The sequence below is a fragment of the Arachis hypogaea genome, chromosome 9 (genome assembly GCF_003086295.3).
Source record: "Arachis hypogaea cultivar Tifrunner chromosome 9, arahy.Tifrunner.gnm2.J5K5, whole genome shotgun sequence".
Classification (NCBI taxonomy): Eukaryota; Viridiplantae; Streptophyta; class Magnoliopsida; order Fabales; family Fabaceae; genus Arachis; species Arachis hypogaea.
In genome coordinates this window covers 8,654,335-8,678,367 of record NC_092044.1, presented here as the reverse complement: position 1 = coordinate 8,678,367, position 24,033 = coordinate 8,654,335, and the positions used below count along the sequence as shown (strand labels likewise).

The 24,033-nt window shown below is 34.3% G+C and overlaps 1 protein-coding gene across 1 annotated transcript; it reads left to right on the top strand.

Annotated features, from left to right (window-relative positions):
* Nucleotides 1-627: 627 nt before the first annotated feature.
* Nucleotides 628-15,219, top strand: LOC112708822 (hydroxycinnamoyl-CoA:piscidic acid hydroxycinnamoyltransferase-like). Its single transcript, XM_072201947.1, has 4 exons — nucleotides 628-1,208; nucleotides 8,857-9,687; nucleotides 14,241-14,381; nucleotides 15,064-15,219. The coding sequence occupies exons 1-4, from the start codon at nucleotides 966-968 to the stop codon at nucleotides 15,217-15,219; spliced, it is 1,371 nt and encodes a 456-aa protein (XP_072058048.1). The 5' UTR covers nucleotides 628-965.
* The last annotated feature ends 8,814 nt before the right edge of the window (nucleotides 15,220-24,033 follow it).

Here is a 24,033-nt window from a genome sequence, read left to right as displayed (position 1 = left end):
AGTCCAAGTTCTACTAGATATATATCCACATGGAACTTGATGCTCCATCACAAATTTAAATTGAAAAATATATCAAAATGTTTTGTTTAATCAAATATCAATATCACATGATCGTGTGGTCCTGTATAACGATATGATTACGACCATGCATCGATTCATTAATTGCATCAAATGTGTCATAATATTATTTATTTATATATTAATTTGTTATATATTATAATATTATTTATTCATGTATTATCTATTATATTATTTTTACAGATGCATTTAATTGTTTCTAACTTTACATTAAGTAATTTATTTTAATTTTTAAAATTAAATGTCATACACTAACTTAATTTTTTTACTAATTTTTTTATTTTTTATTATAAATTTAAAATTTTTAATATTTTTAAATATATTAATTTTAATGTTATTTTCTTAATGTTTAAATACAAGTAATTCTTTAAATATTGTTTAGATTTTTATTTAATCATATAATTCTTTAATAATTTAATATCAATAAATTTTGTAATATATTATATTATTTAATAAAAAATTATAAGATTGACTAAAAAATATATTTTTTATTTTAGTCATATATGTATTGTGATTACTGATTCGGCATAAAGCACAAGCCTTGAGACTTGAGTGTTGAAAGTTGAAACCGACAAAAAAAATGGTAAGAATCATTGGTTCCTATAGTGTGACACCAAAAAAAAAAGTCCTATTGGTGTCTTATGGTTAGCAGAGAATGACCTTTTTTTTTTTTTTGTCGATGGATTGGACAACCCTAGACATTCACACATACCACATTTACACACACATGATATCCTCTTTTTTATCAAACTTGAACTCAAGACCTCTTGATAAGAAAGAGAAGTATGTGCCACTTGAGTTGAGGCTTATTGGCCAAAGTGACTTTTTTTTTTTTTGGTCTTGGCCAAAGTGACCGTTTGAAACTGGATTGTAACGCAAAAGGAGCCATGCTTCTTGAAGCCCAATCCAACAAATCAATGGCTGAATATGGAGACTTCTCACCGAGTCAGCCAATCAAGGAACTCATCCCAACCGTTGATTATTCTCGACCCATAGAGGAGCTTCCTTTGTTGCTCGCACAAATCACAAGGTTCCAACAATTACAAGAAGGCATCGCCATTGGAATCGCTTTGTCTCATCCCTTATGTGATGGCCTTGCAGCTATTCACTTCGTCAACTCATGGGCAAAGGTTATTTTTATACATGTTTAGTATTTAATTAGTGGGTTAATTGATCATTACTACTTAGTAATGTTTTTATAGAGGGACCCACTCAACACGTTTAAAATATCTTTTGTTATTATCTTTTAGTAATTAAAATTTAATATATATATATATATATAACTTATTAAATTGTATTATTTTTGTCAAAATTAAATCAAATATATTAATTTAGTTAAAAAAATTAATAAATTAAATTTTGAATCACTCTAAATTAATATTTTTTATAAAAAATAACTACAATATATTTATTATAAAAAGTAACAAAATACTCGGATAAATGACTTCAATAAACCAAATGGATATTAATATGTTCTGAATGTCCCAAATAAAAAAATACAACGTTGAAAGTCTCAAATTATATTTCTATATAAATCGAATTCAGTAATAAAACACATAGTAAATTGAATCAAATTTATTCGAATTAATTGAAAAAAGTGTTGGAATAAACTAATTTCTATAACCCAGATCATCCATATTGAATCACCAAAATATTATAATGCGGAAGCATACCTGAATTCATAAGAGTCAGAAATTGATGGAAGAATTTGGATCTTGAGGTTCTTTCGATCTTCCTCAACCAAAGCCTTCTGTATTCCTAGGTGGCTAAACTATAACTCTTTTGATGGAGAAAGAGCAACAAAGGCGGCTTTGGTATATTGGGGACCGAAACCCTGAAGGTCTATTTATATTTGAGCATGGCAACCATTAAACTCTAAAGCCCAAATAAAATAATATCTAAAGCCCAAAATATAATATATCTAAAATCCAAAAAGATAATTATCTAAAGAACAAAAGATAATATCCGGTTTTATTCTCATTTAATTCCAAATCAAAAGTAATAATGACTTATTCAATTAGCATTTATAACAATAAATGAGATCATCATTATATAAGTCATTTAATTTGAAATAGCATCATTTGTGATCATAATTGATATATGTATTGCCCACAAATAAGTTAAGAAATTAAATAATTTCCTAACAATCTCCCACTTGGGCTATACATATATTCTTTCTTGACATAATCACATCTTATAAACTTTATGCGCGCATCTGAATGCTATTTCTCTCATTACTTTAACAATCTGGTTCGTCTCATACATTAGATATGGAACTACCGCAGCTTTTATCACATTAAATGTTCGTGACTAAACCACGCCAATCACCATCCTAATATACTTAACGACATAGATCAAATTTGGATGAGTAATATGGAAATTACATGCAAAGTGATCTCATGCATGTCTATTTCCAATTGGTCCAACTTTATTGAGATCAAACACAATACAAATATTGCAAAATGAACATTTCATATAACATGAAATAAACCATCAACTTAATTCTGTAGAAAAATAACTCAATATCTGTCATAAGATATATAGCATAAAATAAACTCCCACTAAACCAAGGCATCACAAATATTGACACCCATCTGAGCAGTGTGCTCATGAAAGACTTTAGGGGTCAATCCCTTGGTTATTGAGTCTGCTAGCATATACTCTGTTCCTATATGTCCTATGGAAATCTTGTTTTTCTTAAACTTTATCCTTGACAACTAAGAACTTGATGTCTGTATGCTTCGATTTTGTCAAGCTCTTATTGTTGTTGGAGTATAATACTGTTGACTTATTGTCACAAAATATCTTTAATGGCCTTTCAATGTCATCTACTATATGAAGCTCAATCACAAAGTTTTGCAACCATATACCATGAAATCGGAATCAGAGTACCTAATGATCTCCAAAATTTTCTGATCTCCGATAAGCAAGCATGTAATCCTTTGTTCTCTTTAGATAACGCATTACGCGTTTAATAGCTATCCAATGATCCATGCCTGGATTGCTCAAGTATTTACCCAACACTCCCACTATAAATGATATATCGGGACTTGTGCAGACTTGAGCATACATTAAGTTCCCTAGTGCTAATGCATAAGGTTTATCATGCATTGTTGTCCTCTCAAGATCATTTTTAGGGCATTTCTTGAGACTGAACTTGTCTCCTTTAGTTACGGGTGTGTCCATTGGTCTACATCTTTCCATGACATGTCTACTTAAAATCTTTTCGATATAGTTCTTTTGTGATCATCCAAGAATACCTTGAGAGCGATCTCTTAGTATCTCGATTCCTAATACAAAAGAGACATCACCAAAATCTTTCATTTCGAATTTGTTCGATAGAAATTTCTTAGTTTCATGTAACAAGCCTATATCGTTACTGGCAAGTAGAACGTCATCAACATGTAAGACTAAAAAGATGTATTTACTCCCACTGAACTTGCGGTATACACATTTATCTATAATATTTACCTCAAAACCATATGAGGTAATAACTTGTTGAAACTCGTGATACCATTAACAGGAAGCTTGTTTGAGATCATAGATGGATTTTCTCTTTTCTCTATTGAATCTCCTTAATGACACTTCTTGAAGTTGTTGAGCTTGCTGTAGGATTGGGATTGAGGAAGATTCTCATTATTTTTCTGTGCTGTAGCAGTATCTTGAGCAACAACGATATTTTTATTGTTCTCTTGTACTATAACTGGATCTACAGTATGATTCTCATTGTGCTCTTGTACTATAACTGTGTTTTGAACAATAATAGGTACAAAGACCTGATCATTATCAGTTACAGAATCCTCATCAAAAGTAACATTCCTAACATTTCCTTCCCCCCAAACTCAACATCCTCAAGAAATCTCGCATTTTCCGTTTCAAAAATAGACCTTAATGCAGGATTGTAAAACTTGTACCCTCGTGAACGCTCACCGTAACCAACAAAGTAGCAACCAATTGTCCTTGAGTCCAATTTTCTTTCATGCGGCCTATAAGGCTGCGCCTCAGTTAGACATCCCCAAATATACAAATGCTTTATACTGGGTCTTTTCCTAGTCCAAATTTCATATGGGTTTTGTTAACTGCTTTGCTTGGCACCCTAATAAGGATGTACACTGCGGTCTTTAAGGCTTCTCCCCAGAGTGATTCAGGCAAGGAAGAATGACTAATCATACTTCTCACCCTTAAGAGTTTGATTCCTTCGCTCTACAACACCATTCATGCTAGGTTTGCCTGGCATGGTGTATTGCAGAATAATACCACACTCCTCTAGGAAAAGAGCAAAAGGTCCAGGACGTTGCTCACATAAACCGTCATATCTTCCGTAGTATTCACCACCACGATCAGATTTGACAGCTTTAATTTTATTTCCAAGTTGAAGTTCAACTTCAGCTTTGAAAGACTTGAAAACATCCAAGGCTTGGGACTTTTCATGAATTAAATATAGATACCCATAACGAGAGTAATCATCTATGAACGTAATAAAGTACCGTTGTCCATTCCAAGAGACAGTAGGGAATGGGCCACATATATCGGTATGTATCAGTTCTAAGACATCTTTAACTCTCTCGGCACCTAATTTCCTTTTGTTTGTTGTTTTTCCCCCTTTATGCACTCAATACAGACTTCAAAGTCCACCAAATTTAGGAGTCCAAGATTTCCATCCGACACAAGCCTCTGATTCTCTGTTTAGAGATGTGACCTAGGCGTTTGTGCCATAATGATGTCGAATTCTCATTTAGTTTTCGTTTTGTACCCGTTTGCAGTATTTCATTATTATAGGAATTTAAGTCAAGCCTATATAGATTATTCACCAAATGACCAGAGCAAATATTATTCGAATTATAAAAGAGACTGACTTTATTGTCTCCGAACGAACAAAAATAACCTGATTCGTCCAAACGAGAAATAGAAACCAAATTTCGTCTTAAATGACGATACATAAAATGTCTCTAATAAATCCAAGTAAAATCCACTCGTGGAACATAATCTAAAGGTTCATATAACTTCGACTGCAACTATATTGCCGTCTGCCACATAGATGTATCTTTTAGCATCACTTGGTGGTCGGCTCCACAGGCAACCTTGCATAGTAACACTTACATGAGTAGTAGTAGCAGAATCTACCCACCAAGTATCAACAGGTGCATAACTTAAACTAGCCTCAGAACAAACAAAAGTAAGAATTATACCCTTCTTTACACGCCAAGTGGCATATTTGGTACAATCCTTCTTCATGTGTCCCGCCTTCTTACAGAAGAAACAGGTTGAAACTTGATCCTGTTTCTTAGCCTTTTTCTGCTGAGAAGGTATATCCGCAGTAGTATCACGCTTTCTTTTATTCTGAGAAGATGAAGCCATGTGAGCACTTTCAGTCTTATCTTGCTGTAGCCTCTCTTCTTCTTGCACACAGTGAGATATAAGATTATTTAAGGACCAAGTGTCATTCAGAGTGTTATAACTCACTTTGAATTGCTCAAAGTATGCAGGAAGGGAAATCAAAATAAAATGCACGAGTAAATCTTCAGACAACTCTAACTTTAGTGCTTTCAATTTTGAAACAAGATGAGACATTTCCATAATGTACTCCCTAATGTTCCCTTTACCTTTATACTTCATGGAGACAAGTTTGCTCAAAAGACTACTTGTCTCCGCCTTTTCATTCTTAGTAAAGAATTTTTCAACACCCTTTAGAAACTGTTTGGCATCTTTATCCTCAGTAATTGAGCCCCGAAACGCCTCAGGAATTGAGCGTTTCATGATCATAATGCTCATTCGATTGGATCTCTCCCACTTCTCTATTTTAACCTCATTGAGATTTTCCGGAGTGGAAGTGGGTTTCTTCCGTCGAAGAGCTGTATTTAGATCCATATAACCGAGGACAATCTCCACGGTATCTTTCCAAACTTTAATGTTTGAACCATTCAGCATAGGAATACTGCTAATTTGTGCAGAAATATTGGTAGCTAAAGCCATAGTTTCTAAATTAGAACAAATAAACATGCAGTAAACATTAGTTAAATAATAGGGAAAAATCTATACTGAGATATCTAGAACAACATTAATTTTCAATCTTTGGATAGAAAAATTAACTGTAAGTGATACTCTTATTGCAGTAATCAAATATTGTCAAAATTTCTGTCGCATATTAAGCCTTTCTATGGACCGACTTAATGTGCACATGGAGACTTAAATTTTACAACCTACTTATTACCGCATATATTTTCTATTAATTGGCCAAACAATAACCTTCCTTTGAACCGATTATTGACTGCATAATTAATAGAAAATAAACAAAAGTGTGCAATGCTTATTATTTGGCCAAATAATAAACTTCCTTTGGGCCGATTATTGTTCGCATAAATAATAAGTATTACTTTATTCTTAGTTACCCAAATATTTATTTACCATTAATATGTGCATGTAATTCGGCCAAATATAGGCCTTCCTTTGGGCCGACCAATATTCGCATGAATTACATATCACCATATTCCTTATGTTTTGAATAAATCAATTTTCACAAAAGAGGCTACTTTGGCAGCATAATATTCAATCAATTTATTTCAAAACCAAATCTTTATAAAATATGTGGGTATAATAATTTAAATTGTTACTAATTTTCTTATGTAACAATTAAAAAAATATTTAAATCGTAAAAGGATTTAAATCTTAATAGTATCTTTTTAGACATTTAAAAAAAATTATAATTTAATAATACTCCATCAATATTTCAAATGAAATTATTAATTTTACAAACAAATAAAATACAACATGCTTTACACATTCTGTACGCACTATATATATATATATATATATATATATATATATATATATGAATGGCCGAAAACACAATCGGGTTCAACACAAATAATATATATTATATATATGTATATATAAATGGTTGAAAAGGGAGCAAACGATCAATAATATATATATATATATATATATATATATATATATATATATATATATATATATATATATATATATATATATATAAATGCGTTAAGCTTGCTTGCTCCTGTGTTTGTGTTAAGCTTGCTTGCTCCCTTTTCAACCATTTATATATATATATATATATATATATATACATTGATGCACACACACAACTGCAAACAAGTTCATATATATGCGTGCAATGGTTTTACCACGTAAACAGCATACATATATATATATTGATTCGATAATAGAAAAAAAACGAATATTTTCGATGAATAAATTATGGATGGCTCTGATATCATTTGTTGGAATAAATTAATTTTTATAATCCAAATCATCCATATTTAATCACCAAAATATTATAATGCGAAAATGTACCTAAATTCATAAGAGTCAGAAATTGATAGAAGAATTTAGATCTTGTGATTTTTTCGATCTTGTTCAACCAAAGTCTTCTGTATTTTTAGGTGGCTAAACTGTAACTCTTTTGATTGAGAAAAAACAACAAAGACGGCTTTGGTATATTGGGACCAAAACCCTAAAAGTCTATTTATATTTGAGCATGGAACCATTAAACCCTAAAACCCAAATAAAATAGTATTTAAAACCCAAAATATAATATATCTAAAATCTAAAAAGATAATTATCTAAAGAACAAAAGATAATATCCGGTTTTATTCTCATTTAATTCCAAATCAAAAGTAATAATGACTTATTCAATTAGCATTTATAACTATAAATGAGATCATCATTATATAAGTCATTTAATTTAAAATAGCATCATTTGTGATCATTTAATTAATGAAAATCGAAGCTAGCCAATTTGAAATACGTGAATAGTAAAAAAATACATAAATCGAAGTAACAAGATTCGATTTAGCCAACCATCTTCATCATCAACGTAGATCGAAACCATTTGATTCGATTTAATGGTCTTATAAATCGAATTTACTTGTTTTAATTTACATGCACTTGTCCTCAAATGTAATTCGATATGTTAAGTGACTAAGTCTTTAACAAGATGTGTATAATATATTTTTATTTCTCTCTTTTATAAAAATATTTCTACAAATTATTAATTTGTTCTTATTAAAATTAAAAAATTTAATATAACTTTATATATTAATAAATATATAAATTTATTTAATTTTTATATATGTATATTTAGAGAGAAATAAAAATATATTATACCCATTTTGTTAAAGACTTAATCACTGAACATATCTAATTACATTCGACGACAAGTGCATGTAAATTGAAACAAGTAAAAACCATTAAATCGAATCAAATGGTTTCGATTTACGTTGATAAAGACCGTTGGCTAAATCGAATCTTGTCGCTTTGATTTACACGTATTTAAAAATCGAATTTAGAATTTACGTATTTTTTTACCATTCATTTAATTCGAATGGACCAACTTCGATTTTCATTCAAGTTCTTTTTTCAATTAATTCGAATTAATTTGATTCGATTTTCATTAGGATTTTTCCGTTGTATTTTTTGATTTGGGACATTCAGAACATATTGAAATCTATTTGGTTTACTAAAGTTATTTGTCCAAAATACTCTTATTTTATATATTGAGGACTTTCACTTTGTTGTTTTATGAGTAAATTTATCATCATTTAAAATTTTTATAAATATAAAAAGTAATTTACTCTTGTTAAAATTTACACATATAATTTAATTAAATTTATTTATTAAAAATAATTTAATATTTTTATTAATTAAATACCGATAAAAATGGTTAGAATCTACTTACTTGGAAGAGTTTCTTTTATTATTTTTGTTATTTGTAAAAGCAAGTATTTAATGATGGATTTCACCATTTACTGAATAAAGATGACTAGAGGAGAGACATTGGAGGCAAGTGAATTGCCGTTTCATGACCAAAAGTTGCTAAAACCGCGACGCCCACTGTCATCGCCACGCTTTGATCATGCAGAGATGAAGCCTCTTCCACTCATTCTGGGAAGTACCAACACCATAGAAGAGCAAAAGAAGAAGAAAACTTTCTTTCAATTGAAGCTCACAGCTGAACAAGTCCAAAAACTGAAGAAAGATGCCAATAATGATAATAACGGCTTCCAATCTGGGGAGCCTTATAGCAGATTTGAAGCCATTGGAGCACATCTATGGAGATCTGCTTGTAAGGCTCGTGAGCTTAGCAAAGATCAACCAACCGTGTTCCAGACGGTGGTTGATATTCGCAGGAAGCTGAATCCTCCTCTGCCTCAAAACTATTTTGGAAACGCTTTAGCTTTCACGATCTCTCCGATGTGCTGCGTCGGAGACATCGTGTCAAAGCCGCTGAGTTATGCTGCAAAGAACATAAGGGAAGCAGTGGAAAGAATTAACGATGAATACATAAGATCACAAATCGATTTCTTTGCGTGCGAAAAGCGAATGGATCGAATTAGGACTCCTTTCTTGGAAAAAGGAGAGTATAGAGAAGATGCGTTATTCTATGGGAATCCAAACTTTGGAGTTACAAGCTGGATGAGCATGACGGTGTATGAAGCTGATTTTGGTTGGGGAAGGTTAGTTCACTTTGGTCAAGGTGCTTTGTTTCCCTTTGATAGGGGATTGTTGGCTCTAAGCCCAGACATGGATGGATCTATTCTTGTCTTCATGCATTTTCAGGAAGCTCACATGCAAAATTTCATCAAGATCGTGCAGTTATTTTTGTGTAAAATTAATAATAAAAAATTATTAAATAATTTAATAAATTTAATTAAATTATTTAATAAAAAAATTATGTATAATTATTTTTATATGAAATTAATAATTAAAAATTATTAAAATAATTATTTAATAATTTTTAATTATTAAATTCATCAGAAAAGAGGTGTGGGTGCCTACTTTATTTTGTTTGGTCGTTTGAGTTAAAATGTTCGATTAATTCGGGTAAAATGTTTGGCTATTTATTGTTAAATTGTTAGTATTGAAATATTTGATTATCGAAATGTTTTGGATTAGTTATTGTAAGGTTTGATGGTTTGTGGTATAAATACCAATTGTGTTCTTAATACTTATTTCCCCCTATTTGTGTTAAATTTTAAAAATAGATTCAGTGTTGTCTCGTTAATTTAATAAAAAAAATACTAATAAATAAAATGACATATTTATCTACTTAATATATTAAAATTGAGTTTTTTTTCAACTAATAAAAGTGAGGTATCGATTTCTCGTGAATCTATTTTTCTGCCAAAATGAATACACTATTTTCGCTTCAAAATTTATTTTATAAAAATATCTTTATTATAATTATATTATAATTAGCATTTAAGTAATAATGCATAATTATACTAATTTAAAAAAATATCTTTATTATAGTTATATAAAATTAATATTTAATGCATTATTAAACTATTTATCAGTTATCAATCAAAAATACCTTTAATCATTTTAATAATAATAATAATAATAATAATAATAATAATAATAATGGACCGGTTATTAATAACTAATTTATATTTCTCTAAATAAATTTATTTTAGAAAAATAATTTTATTATAATTATATTACAATATTACAATTAATATTTAATGAATAATGCATAATTATACTAATTTAAGAAAATATCTTTATTATCTATCTATTTATTCTATTATATAAAAATTGGATTTTTGCACTTAATAATAGAATTAATGTGGCGTGCTCTTGAGGTGTTTCCTGATTTATCTCATTTAATTCATTAAAATAAATCCATTATAATTAATTATATCAATTAATTAATTTAATTAGACATTCAAATTTCACCATTATTTACTATAATTTATATGAATTGATTAATTATTTGATTTGATTGGAGTAAATATCGAATTATTTAATAAATAATAAATTTGATAACGAAATATATGAATTAATTTAATTAATTTATTTTTCTCAATACCATCTATTTATACAAGATTAAATATTTTTTACTCATTCATTTTCTTTTTTCCCTCTCTCTCTTGTGTTTAGGTACAATTTTTGTAATTTATTGAACTTTTTTTCTTTTATCTTTATTTATATATTTTTTTATATATTTTTAAAATTTTTGTTTATTTTAATTGCTTATTATTAGGCGCATATTTTTTTCTTTTAGTTTCTGATTAACAAAAAAAAGTGTCATTTTTACGTTATTTTTAAATAATCTTACTATAATTTTATTTTGTAGTATTCTATTCTGTCACGTGTACTTCAACTCATATATATATATATATATATATATATATATATATATATTGTCTTTTTTTTTATTCACAATTAATATATATATATATATTGTTTGTGTATGTGGTTTATATGTTAATATTTTTATTGATTCTTTTTATTATTATTTTTTGTGTGTGTCTCTTTGTTGCTCTTTATTTTAGTTATATTCATTTATTTTTCTGTATTGATACTTTTTTTATTTGAAATACCGTCATAATTTAGAGTATATGTTGTGACCCATGTGATATTTGTTAATTTGGTGTCTTTTTTAAATGGTTTATGTTATAATGTGTTTAAGGAGTTGACTTAAAATTATAATATGATTTATAGTATGCTAAAATATTTGGACATTATTATATAGATATTTTTTATTTCTCCATTAGATTCAACTATATAGGATCTTGAAAATTATGCAATTATGTAATTAGTTATTTTTTCATATAATTATTATATTGATCATTTACATTAGTGAGACTATTTTCATTATTAATATTTATAAATATGCTATTATTTGTATAATTGATTAAATCATCTTATTTCGTTTAAATTTAATTCTATTGAATTAATTATTTAAGGCTTCATCGCTATTTCTATTTCTAAAGAATTTTTATAATATTATTTACCAATTCTAATAACATAATAATAATTAAAAAAGACAAAACAAAAAAATTTTTAATGTGAAAATAGGAAAAAAAGAAACATTTATTTAAAAATTTGTTTATGATATATATGTTTTTTTATAGATAATTATTGTAAGGCATAAAAAAATATTAAATTCTAACATAATTATTAAGGTTAAATGATTATTATAATTAAAAATAATGTCAATTTAAATGATATACAAATAAATCATGTCAAACATAACAATTTAAAAGGGTTACTAAAATAGAATAGACTAATATTATTTAAGTCATTTATTTCTAATGTTGGTATTTGATTAAATTAGTTTTAGAAAAATTTAAATTATTGACTCAATTTATATATTACGACTATTCTTTTTTAATATATTATTTTTATAGTTTTTAATATAAAATTTTTTCTTGATTTTTAAGTTTATTTTCTTTCTTGGATATATGTATCACTTTTTTTTCTCATTTTATATTTTAGATTAGTAATGTAATTATTAAGAAAAATGTATTTAAAAAAAAGAAAAAGAAATAATAAAACATCACTATTTAAAAAAAGAAAAGATACGTGAAAAAAGAAAAATAAAAAATTAAAACATCACTATTAGAAAAAAACTGTTAATATGCGTATGAATGGGGCTAAGATTGAGAAATATATATGGACATAAAAAATAAAAAATTATTGCACGTTTGTAGAATAATATATATATATATATATATATATATATATATATATATATATATATATATAACGAAATACTTATAACAAAAAAATAATTAATATATGTGATTTAAATTTTTTTTAATAATCAGTAACAAAGAGTTTAATAAAATATAATTCCTATACTTTTTTATTTATATATATGTATAAAATTATATATGTATATCTATATATATTAAGAAAAACTACCGTTATATATATATATATATATATATATATATATATATATATATATATATATAACAAAATTAATATATACGTATACATAAATAAAAAAATTATATATATATATATAACAAAATTAATATATACGTATACATAATTAAAAAAATTATTATAATTTTTAAAAATTATACATGAACTTTTTTTTCTCTCAAATAATTTATTCTAATTATATTACAATTGGCTTATGAATAATGCATGATTATATTAATTTAAGAAAATATCTTTATTATAATTTTATTAAATCAATATTCAATGCGTTATTAAATTATTTATCAATTATCGATATTTTTAATCATTCTAATTATATCAATTGATATAATTCAAATTCTCATTCAAGTATAATAAGTTTTGTTACGGTGGGTAACCGGAGATTAATAGAATAGATGGCGTAGGTTGGCCCAATCGTCCGCGGAGGGTGAACTCCGAGTTGATTTACACGCTGGAGCCTCCTTCCGACTTGTATACGTGGGTGAATGGGGGGTGGTACCTGCAAAGACACTCCGATGCCTAAGTCAGCAAGGGTGTTAGCAGGTCTAGAGAGTATTAGGCTTAGAGATACCTGAGGGATGTCAGTGTATTTATAGTGGTGAGCCAATAACCACCGTTGGAGTAGTGCCGTATCTTTAGGGTGTTAACCGTCCCATTATCTTGGGGAGGTTAAGATATGGCTTTATGAAGCGGTTAGAGAGATTTTAGGGGCGGTTACTCATTTGAATGAGTGTTTATCCGCCAGCTAATCTCATGTCCGACTTCTTTAGAGTAAGTCGTGGTCGATACCGACTTCTTATGTGAAGGTCGGTACTTAGCTAGGCTTAATCCTTCGGATTAGGCCTTTTATTTGGACCTGGGCCTTTGTCATTGGGCCAGAGTATGAACAGTGCCCCTACTTGAGCCCAAGATCTCTTTAGGGCTTGGGTTCAAGTATTTAACTCGGGTTCGTAGCCGACTTTCTTGGAGGAAACACGGGTTTTTAAACCGACGTGATTTTCGCGTCCTTTTGTTTCTGACAGTTACGTCTATTCAAGCGTCGTGTCTGTTAGGGATGTGCTTAGGGATTGATGGCTTTGGTAACGGTGCATTCTCATTAATGACTGCTCCGCTTTTACCATTATGCCCCTTAGCGTGTTTATAAATACTTTCCCTCTCTTTCATTTTTCCGTTTCCGCAATCTTTCAAACTTCTTCTTTCCTTGTTCGTGCTGCATTCTTGCGCTTGGAGACTTCTGCTTCTTCCAACCTTCACTTTTCGGATAAAGGTTAGCTTTGCTTCTTTTACGTCATGCCTTGTGTTTGCATGCTTTTGTTTTGTGGGTAGATAGGTTGGTCTGTAGATTTTGGCTTCATATCCCCCTTCTTTAGGGACCGTGTTTTTTTATTTTTCTTTTCTTTTTCCTTTTTGTAGGTTTCTGTCACCTTTCATAAAAGAAAATGGCTTCTGTGAATGTTCTTTCTCAGTGGGTTGATGTCACGGTCCTTGGGGAGGAACCCTTGGTCGATGCTGAGTTTATTACTCATCTTCGTACTCACCATAGGCTTTGTACTTCGGAGGAGGACGAGCCAAAATATGAGTTGATAACCCCGGGTCCGGAAGACTGGGTTTGTTTTGGGAGGGCCAATGAGGCGGCCCCTCATTTTTTCTTTATGTATGAATGTATGATCACCCGTTTGGGTGTTTTTCTTCCTTTTTCGGATTTTGAAATATCTGTTTTGCACCACTGTCGAGTTGCCCCTACCCAACTTCACCCCAATTCTTGGGGTTTTCTGAAGATTTATCAGTTTGTTAGTCACGCTTTGGACTTTCCGACCTCTTTGAGGATTTTCTTTTTTCTTTTTCATATGACTAAGCCCTTTAGTGAGCTAAACAACAAACAGCAATGGGTATCCTTCCGAGCCATACAAGGTCGGAGGATTTTTACCCTTTTTGACGAATCCTTCCATGACTTCAAAAATTATTTTTTCAAAGTACAAGCTGTAGAGGGTCACCACCCCTTTTTCCTGGATGAGCATTCTTCCCCTCGTTTTCCCCTTTATTGGCTGGAGGCCTCCCCTTGTGAAAAGTATGGTCTAGATGACCTGGACGAGGTGGAGGCGGCCATTGTGGGGTTTTTCCGAGAAGCGTGGGGGAGGGCCCCATACTTGGACACTAGGAAATTCCTCCAGGGGACGCCGACCTTTGTTCGGTCGCAACTAGGTAGTAAATGCATTTCCTATTTCCGACTTGCTTCTGTCGACTTGAGGTTTGCCGACTTGTAAATTTCGCTAATTATTTCTTTTGCAGATATGGCCAGGAAGAATGCTCAGGAATCTTACCAGAGAGTTCAGGAGGCTAAGGCGAAGTCTCGGGCCAGGGCCGGTGGTGCCAGGGCAATCGTCTCTCCTCTTCTTCCTCCTACTCCTCCTCAGAACGTGGGGACTCCCTCTCAGCCCATTGTGATTTCTTCTTCCAGCTTGACCCGACCACTTTCTTCTGCCCGACTTCTTCCTGAGCCAGAGAAGAAGAAGCGTAAGACTTTAGAGTCTGGCTCTTCTTTTGATGGTGGGGTTAAGGCGGATGCTCTTGCATTCGTCCGAAAGAACATCTATCCTCATATAAGCATGGATGATGTTTCTGTTCGAAACCACCTCACCATCCTGGCTGAGGAGAGTTTTCGGGCGGCGGGTGTTTGTGGCAAGCTTTTGGATATCTTTGAGAAGACTCCCCTCAGCTCTTTGGGGGTAACCTCGAAGGTTGAGGAGTTGGAGGGGAGGCTTCTTGCTTACCAGGATCATGAGAGGGAGCTGAAGGAGGAGGTAGCTAAACTGAGGGCGGAGAGAGATAGCCTTCGGGAGAAGGAGAGCAAGCTGCGAGCTCAATGCAATATGGAGGCAAGTTTGAGGAAGACAGCACAGGAGAGTTATCAGAGTTTGTTTCAAGATCTTGTGTCTGTGAAGAAGGATTTGCTGAATTCTCGGAATGCGTACGCCGATTTGGAGGACTCTATCGCTGACGGTGCCGAGGAGTCTTGGAGGATTTTCCTGGAGCAAGTCAGAGTTATCGCTCCCGACTTAGATCTTTCTCCTTTACATCCTGATAAGGTGGTAATTGATGGCGCCATCGTGGATCCTCCTGTCCCCGTGGTTGTTTCCAAGTCAGAATTGAAGACTCGGGGGCAGAGGATCATTGAGTCCCCTCCTCGTTCTGCGGACGCTCCGAGTTCTTCCGTTATTCCTCCGACTTCCTCTTCCTCTCCTGTGGATGCCTCTCTCCCCGGTCCTGGTGGCGCTCCTCCTGACTCTGGTAGTGGTGACCCATCTACTCTTCTGCAAAAATAATTTTTTATGGCTATATGGGGGCTCGGCCTGTGAGTCCCCCTTTTTTAAACTCTTTATATGTTGTTTGGTGAGGTTTGAACGATTTTGGTCTTTTAAGACCGCAAACAAAATATTTCAGCAAATGCCCTTTTTGAATAAGGGTTTTTTAAATTAACAAAATAAATACCCTTTTTTGGATAAGGGTTTAAGTTACCTTATGTGTGTATGCTTTTCTAATTTTGATTTTTCAAAATCCTCTTGATCTTTTCTGAGAACCTTTCCCATTGGTTCGTCTGTTTTTCCGAACCTTTTTGTTTAAGGACTTTTAGGCAGCCTTTAAACTTTTTCCTAGGTTTTTCGATCTCTTTTTGTTATTCCTTACGCCCAACCATGTTTTATTGGGTTTTTATAACTTTAGGTTATTTTTGCGATGCGTTTTTTCTTGCTCGGTTCGTCATTCCGACTTTCGAGTCGAAGTGTTTTCGAGCTTTCCTACTCGGAGTTTCGTCCCGACTTATAAGTCGGGTTGTTTCCGAGTTTATCTACGATCGGCTTATATAACCTCTTTACGCCGACTTGTACCTCGTCGTTTTATCCTGATGACCATCTAGGTCAGTTCATGGGATTTTCACGTTTTGTCGAGCTTAAGTCGGCGCGTTTCGTAGAAAGACTTAGAAAAATAAAAAAGGACTTTATAAGAGATATTGTAGATGAAAAGATCTTTATTAATTGAGGAGGTACCTTCTTGCTACTAAGGGTTTTAATAGCCTATTTTCCCTTAGCCTCTACTATGATGCCTCGTTAAAAACCCTTCTCCAGAAAAAACCCTTTTGGGAAAAAATCATGAAGTTGGGAAAAGAGTACATCAGGGAGTAGAGTTCGCTTTAACTGTAGTACCTTTTCATATTACAAGCATGCCACGATCTTGGTAACTCAGTGCCGTTCAGGTCGGTTACTTTATAATAACCTTTTCCTAAAACTTCATTGATTTTGTATGGTCCCTTCCAGTTTGCGGCGAGCTTTCCTTCTCCTGATTTGTTGACTCCAATGTCGCTTCTGATTAAGACCAAGTCATCCGGGGCAAATGTTCTTCGAATGACTTTTTTGTTGTACCTTGTAGTCATCCTTTGTTTTAATGCCGCTTCTCTTATCTGGGCATCCTCTCGGACTTCGGGGAGCAAGTCGAGTTCCTCTTTGTGCCCCGTATGTTTCCGACCTCGTCATGGAGAGTTACCCTTGGGCTTTGCTCATTGATTTCTATGGGTATCATGGCTTCTACGCCATACACTAGTCGGAAAGGTGTTTCTCCCGTGGCGGATTGGGGGGTTGTCCTGTAGGCCCATAGCACTTGAGGAAGCTCTTCAGCCCAAGCTCCTTTTGCTTCTTGTAATCTCCTCTTTAGCCCTGTCAGTATGACTTTGTTGGCTGCCTCGGCTTGCCCATTGGCTTGTGGGTGCTCTACCGAGGTGAACTGATGTTTAATTTTCATACTGGCTACTAAGCTTCTGAAAGTGGCGTCGGTGAATTGGGTTCCGTTGTCTGTAGTAATGGAATAGGGTATCTCATATCTTGTGATGATTTTTTTGTAGAGGAACCGGCGACTTCTTTGAGCGGTGATGGTAGCTAATGGTTCTGCTTCTATCCACTTTGTGAAGTAATCTATTCCCACGATCAGGTATTTGACTTGTCCTGGCGCTTGGGGAAAAGGACCTAACAAATCCATTCCCCATTTTGCAAAAGGCCATGGAGAAGTGATACTAATGAGCTCTTCTGGTGGAGCCACGTGGAAATTTGCATGCATCTGACACGGTTGACATTTTTTCACAAATTCTGTGGCATCTTTCTGCAAGGTCGGCCAATAGAACCCTGCTCGGATTACTTTCCTGGCGAGTGACCTTGCTCCGAGATGGTTTTCGCAGATCCCACTATGTACTTCCTCTAATACCTCGCCGGTTCTCGAGATCGGTACACACTTTAACAATGGTGTTGATATCCCTCTTCTGTAGAGGATATTTCTTACCAAGGTGTAGTGTTGTGCTTCCCTTCGAATCTTTTTAGCTTCTCTCTCCTCTTTGGGGAGGATGTCGAATTTTATATATTCGAGTAAGGGGTTCATCCATCCGAGGTTTAAACCGACTACCTTGAGTACCTCTTGCTTATCTTCTGTTTTTGCTATCGAGGGCTCTTGGAGGGTTTCTTGAATCAGGCTTTTGTTGTTCCCTCCTGGTTTGGTACTTGCTAACTTGGATAGGGCATCCGCTCTACTATTTAGATCCCGAGTTATATGTTTGACCTCGGTTTCTACAAAGCGTCGAAGGTGCTCCAAAGTTTTTTCCAAGTACCTCTTCATATTAGGGTCCTTTGCCTGATATTCTCCGCTTATTTGGGAGGTCACCACCTGTGAGTCGCTGTATATCATCACCTTTGTAGCACCGACTTCTTCTGCCAATTTTAGTCCGGCTATCAAGGCTTCATATTCTGCCTGATTGTTTGAAGCCGGAAATTCAAATTTTAAGGAAACCTCTATTTGGGTTCCTCTTTCATCTACTAATATTATGCCTGCGCCGCTCCCTATTTTGTTGGAGGATCCGTCTACATAGAGTTCCCATGTAGTCGGCTTTTCCTCTTGATCCCCTGCGTATTCTGCCACGAAGTCGGCGAGGCACTGGGCTTTAATTGTTGTCCGAGTTTCGTATCTCAAATCGAACTCGGAGAGCTCTATTGCCCATTGAACCATTCTCCCTGCAACATCTGTCTTTTGGAGGATTTGCTTCATGGGTTGGTTTGTACGGACTTTTATTGTGTGAGCTTGAAAGTAAGGTCGTAGCCTTCGCGAGGCTATTACCAAGGAGTAGGCAAACTTTTCTAGTTTGTGGTACCTTAGTTTAGGGCCTTGTAGGGCCTTACTGATGAAGTAGACTGGGTGTTGTCCGACCTCGTCTTCTTTTATCAGGGTTGACGAGACGGCCCTGTTTGCTACGGATAAGTACAGAACGAGGTCTTTCCCTGGTACTGGTCGGGTTAGGATAGGAGGTTGGCTTAAAAACCTTTTGAACTCTTGGAACGCCTCCTCGCATTCCGGAGTCCATTCAAATTGGCATCCCTTTTTTAATAAGGAAAATAGTGGAAGGGATTTTAGTGCCGATCCTGCCAAAAATCTGGAGAGGGCTGCAAGTCGGCCATTGAGCTGCTGGACTTCTCTCAAACAAGTCGGACTTTTCATTTCTAGGATGGCTCTACATTTATCGGGATTGGCCTCAATCCCTCTTTGTGTTAGCATAAATCCTAGAAATTTTTCTGCCTCCACCGCGAAGGCGCATTTTGCGGGATTTAGTCTCATCCCATGCAGCCTTATGGTGTCAAAGACTTGTGAGAGGTCGGATAAGAGGTCGACTTCATTCTTGGTTTTTACTAGCATGTCGTCGACGTATACTTCCATTAGGCTCCCCAGGTGAGGGGAAAACACTTTATTCATCAACCTTTGATATGTGGCTCCTGCATTCTTCAATCCGAATGGCATGACCACGTAGCAATAGTTGGCTCTGGGTGTGATGAATGATGTTTTCTCCTGGTCGGGCTCATACATCGGGATTTGATTATATCCCGAGTAGGCGTCCATGAATGACAAGTATTGGTACCCTAAGCTGGAGTCCACTAGGGTATCAATACTCGGTAGGGGATAAGGATCCTTGGGACATGCCTTGTTTAGGTCGGTATAGTCGACACACATTCTCCATTTACCATTCTGTTTTTTGACTAGCACTACATTGGCTAGCCATGTTGGGTACTTGACCTCTCTGATAAAACCGGCTTCTAGGAGCGCCTGTACTTGCTCTTCTACTATTAAGGCTCGTTCTGTGCCGAGCTTGCGTCTTCTTTGTTGTACTGGTCGGGACCCTGGATAAACCGAGAGTTTGTGGGACATGAGCTCGGGGTCAATCCCAGGCATGTCAGAGGCCTTCCAGGCGAAGAGGTCGGAATTATCTCTTAGGAGTTCGGCCAGCCCTTGTTTTAGAGTTTCCCCTAGGTTGGCTCCTATGTAAGTGTTTTTCCCTTCCTCTTTACCGACCTGTATCTCCTCGGTTTTTCCTCCCGGTTGTGGTCGCAGCTCTTCTCTGGCCCTTGCGCCACCGAGCTCTATTGTGTGAACTTCTCTGCCTCTTCCTCTCAGATTTAGGCTTTCGTTGTAGCATTTTCTCGCCAATTTTTGATCTCCCCTTACCGTTGCTATACCCGCTGAGGTCGGGAATTTCATGCAGAGGTGGGGAGTGGATACCACTGCTCCGAGCCGATTAAGGGTAGTTCTGCCGATTAAGGCATTATAAGCTGACCCCTCATCAATGACTATGAAGTCTATACTCAGAGTCTTTGATTTTTCCCCTTTTCCAAAAGTGGTGTGAAGGGGCAAAAATCCTAGTGGTTTTATTGGCGTGTTCCCTAATCCGTATAGGGTGTCGGGATAGGCTCTTAACTCTTTCTCGTCTAACCCTAACTTGTCGAAAGCGGGTTTGAAAAGGATGTCCGCCGAGCTTCCTTGGTCTACTAGGGTTCTGTGGAGATGGGCATTGGCTAGGATCATAGTTATTACCACTGGATCGTCATGTCCAGGGATTATTCCTTGCCCATCTTCTTTTGTGAACGAAATAGTAGGAAGGTCGGGTGATTCTTCCCCGACTTGGTAGACTCTTTTGAGATGTCTTTTGTGAGAGGATTTAGTAAGCCCCCCTCCCGCAAATCCTCCTGAGATCATATGGATATGCCTCTCTGGAGTCTGCGGTAGTGGGTCTCTTCTATCCATATCATCTCGCTTTCTCTTTCCATGACTGTCCGACCTTTCTATGAGATATCTGTCAAGCCGACCTTCTCTAGCCAGCTTTTCTATCACATTCTTGAGGTCATAGCAGTCGTTTGTGGAGTGACCATATATTTTATGGTACTCGCAGTAATCGCTGCGGCTCCCCCCTTTTTTATTTTTAATGGGTCTAGGGGGTGGCAGTCTTTCAGTGTTGCAAATCTCTCTGTATACATCCACTATAGAAACTTTTAGGGGAGTATAAGAGTGATATTTCCTTGGCTTTTCGAGACCGAGTTCTTCCTTTTTCTTGGCTTCCCTTTCCCTCTCTTTAGTTGAGGGAGGGGGTCCAGGTCGCCAACTTAGGTCTCTTAATTTGGCATTTTCCTCCATATTGATGTACTTTTCAGCTCGTTCCTGTACATCACTTAAAGAAACGGGATGTCTTTTAGATATGGATTGCGAGAAGGGTCCTTCTCTAAGTCCATTGACTAGTCCCATTATGACTGCCTCTGTGGGCAGGTCTTGAATCTCCAAATATGCTTTGTTGAATCTTTCCATATAGGTTCGTAAAGATTCTCCGACCTCCTGTTTTATTCCCAGGAGGCTCGGTGCATGTTTCACCTTGTCTTTCTGGATTGAGAACCTCATCAAAAACTTCCTTGAGAGGTCTTCAAAGCTAGTAACCGACCTCGGGGGGAGGCTATCGAACCACTTCATCGCTGCTTTCGATAAAGTGGTCGGGAAGGCCTTGCATCGCGTCGCGTCGGAAGCATCAGCTAGGTACATCCGACTTTTGAAATTGCTCAGATGATGCTTTGGATCCGTAGTTCCATCGTAGAGGTCCATATCAGGGCTTTTGAAGTTCCTTGGAACTTTAGCCCTCATTATGTCCTCGCTAAAGGGGTCCTCCCCCCTAATGGTGGCTCTTCCTGTTCGTCACGGGAGTTGCGATTTTTGAGGGAGGATTCTAGCTTTAAGAGTTTTCTTTCCAACTCTTTTCGCCGTTCCATCTCCTCTTTTAGGTACTTTTCGGTTTCCTTTTGCCGCTCCCGCTCTTGTTCTAACTGTTCCAGGCGGCTGTGGACTAACCCCATGAGTTCAGTTACATGGGGTGGTCCTCCTTTTTCTGATTCGCGCCCTTCTGAGGAATTTACCTTCGGGTTTTTTACTCCGGAGGTGCCTTCTCTATGCTGATTGTCAATTTCTTGGTGGAGGGCGAGGTCCGCATCGTTATTGCCTGTGTCCAGATTCTCTTGCTTAGAATCTGTCTCCACATGGCCTTCTTCGTGGGATCTGTCCGCCATCGATGGATGATCTCTCGGGTCCCCGGCAACGGCGCCAATGTTACGGTGGGTAACCGGAGATTAATAGAATAGATGGCGTAGGTTGGCCCAATCGTCCGCGGAGGGTGAACTCCGAGTTGGTTTACACGCTGGAGCCTCCTTCCGACTTGTATACGTGGGTGAATGGGGGGTGGTACCTGCAAAGACACTCCGATGCCTAAGTCAGCAAAGGTGTTAGCAGGTCTAGAGAGTATTGGGCTTAGAGATACCTGAGGGATGTCAGTGTATTTATAGTGGTGAGCCAATAACCACCGTTGGAGTAGTGCCGTATCTTTAGGGTGTTAACCGTCCCATTATCTTGGGGAGGTTAAGATATGGCTTTATGAAGCGGTTAGAGAGATTTTAGGGGCGGTTACTCATTTGAATGAGTGTTTATCCGCCAGCTAATCTCATGTCCGACTTCTTTAGAGTAAGTCGTGGTCGATACCGACTTCTTATGTGAAGGTCGGTACTTAGCTAGGCTTAATCCTTCGGACTAGGCCTTTTATTTGGACCTGGGCCTTTGTCATTGGGCTAGGGTATGAACAAGTTTATTAGGAGATAGTTGATGCACACATTAATAATAACCTATTTAATTTGATAGTGGATAATAATAATAATAATAATAATAATAATAATAATAATAATAATAATAATAATAATAATAATAATAATAATAGGTGTACACGGTACATGCATTATATTTTAAAAAGGTAAAATATATTTTTAAATTAGGGTATCAATAATCAATTGTAATTAATATCAATATTAATAATTAATTCTTATAATTATTTTTGTACAACTAAAGGCTACATATAGTATTTTTTTGTAGAATAAAAAATGTTGTGATTCATAACATTTTCGTAAAGTTATATCGTATGTGCACAAGATTAATTAGATAATAAATTAAAGTTAATTAATATTTTTTTTTGCTCATATTTTTTATTAATTATTTTATTTTTTATATTTACAGTAAATATTGAATATAAAAAAGAAGAAAAAATAATATTGAATGTTATCTATTTTATTTTTTTAGAGTCATAATTAAATTTGATATAATTATAACAAGTATCTAAAATTAATAATAACATGATACTATAATTTTAAGTTGTATAATATAATAAAAAAATGTAGCAATTTATGTATGCTTTCTATATAGCAATAATATTATATATATATATATATATATATATATATATATATATATATATATATATATATATATATATATATATATATATATATCCTCTTTTAGCTCTTTCCTAAAAATATTGATATATAATTAATGTAGATAACATATATATTGAGTAAGTATCTCTATTAAATTAATTATAAAAGTTAATAAAATATAATGACATAAATTTTACCTAATTGTAGCAAGTATCTCCATTGAAAATATTTGCTAATTATTACCGTGTATAATTAGTATATATATATATATATATATATATATATATAAAAGGAGTAATAGTGAATTGTTACAATTATTTATCATTTAGAACATACCTCAAACATAGATCTTCTTCTATTTATTATTTTTCATACCTAAGTGCTACTAATTACGATTCTATCAACAATGTTACTTATGGTAGATTATGTAATGAAAAAGTTTGAAAAATAAAGGTAAGAATTATAAGGTTATGAAAAGTGCCATTTAAATTTGACAAGAACAAAACCACTTACATAGAAATAATTGTCATGGATGACAAGGTAAGTCGATTATTTTCCATTATTCTCTCAAGTGATGCTAGGTTCATTTTATAAATATTTTTGTTCATATTTTAAGTTTATTTGATAAGTAAACCCTTGCAGGAATAAAAAACAGTGCGATTTTATAAAT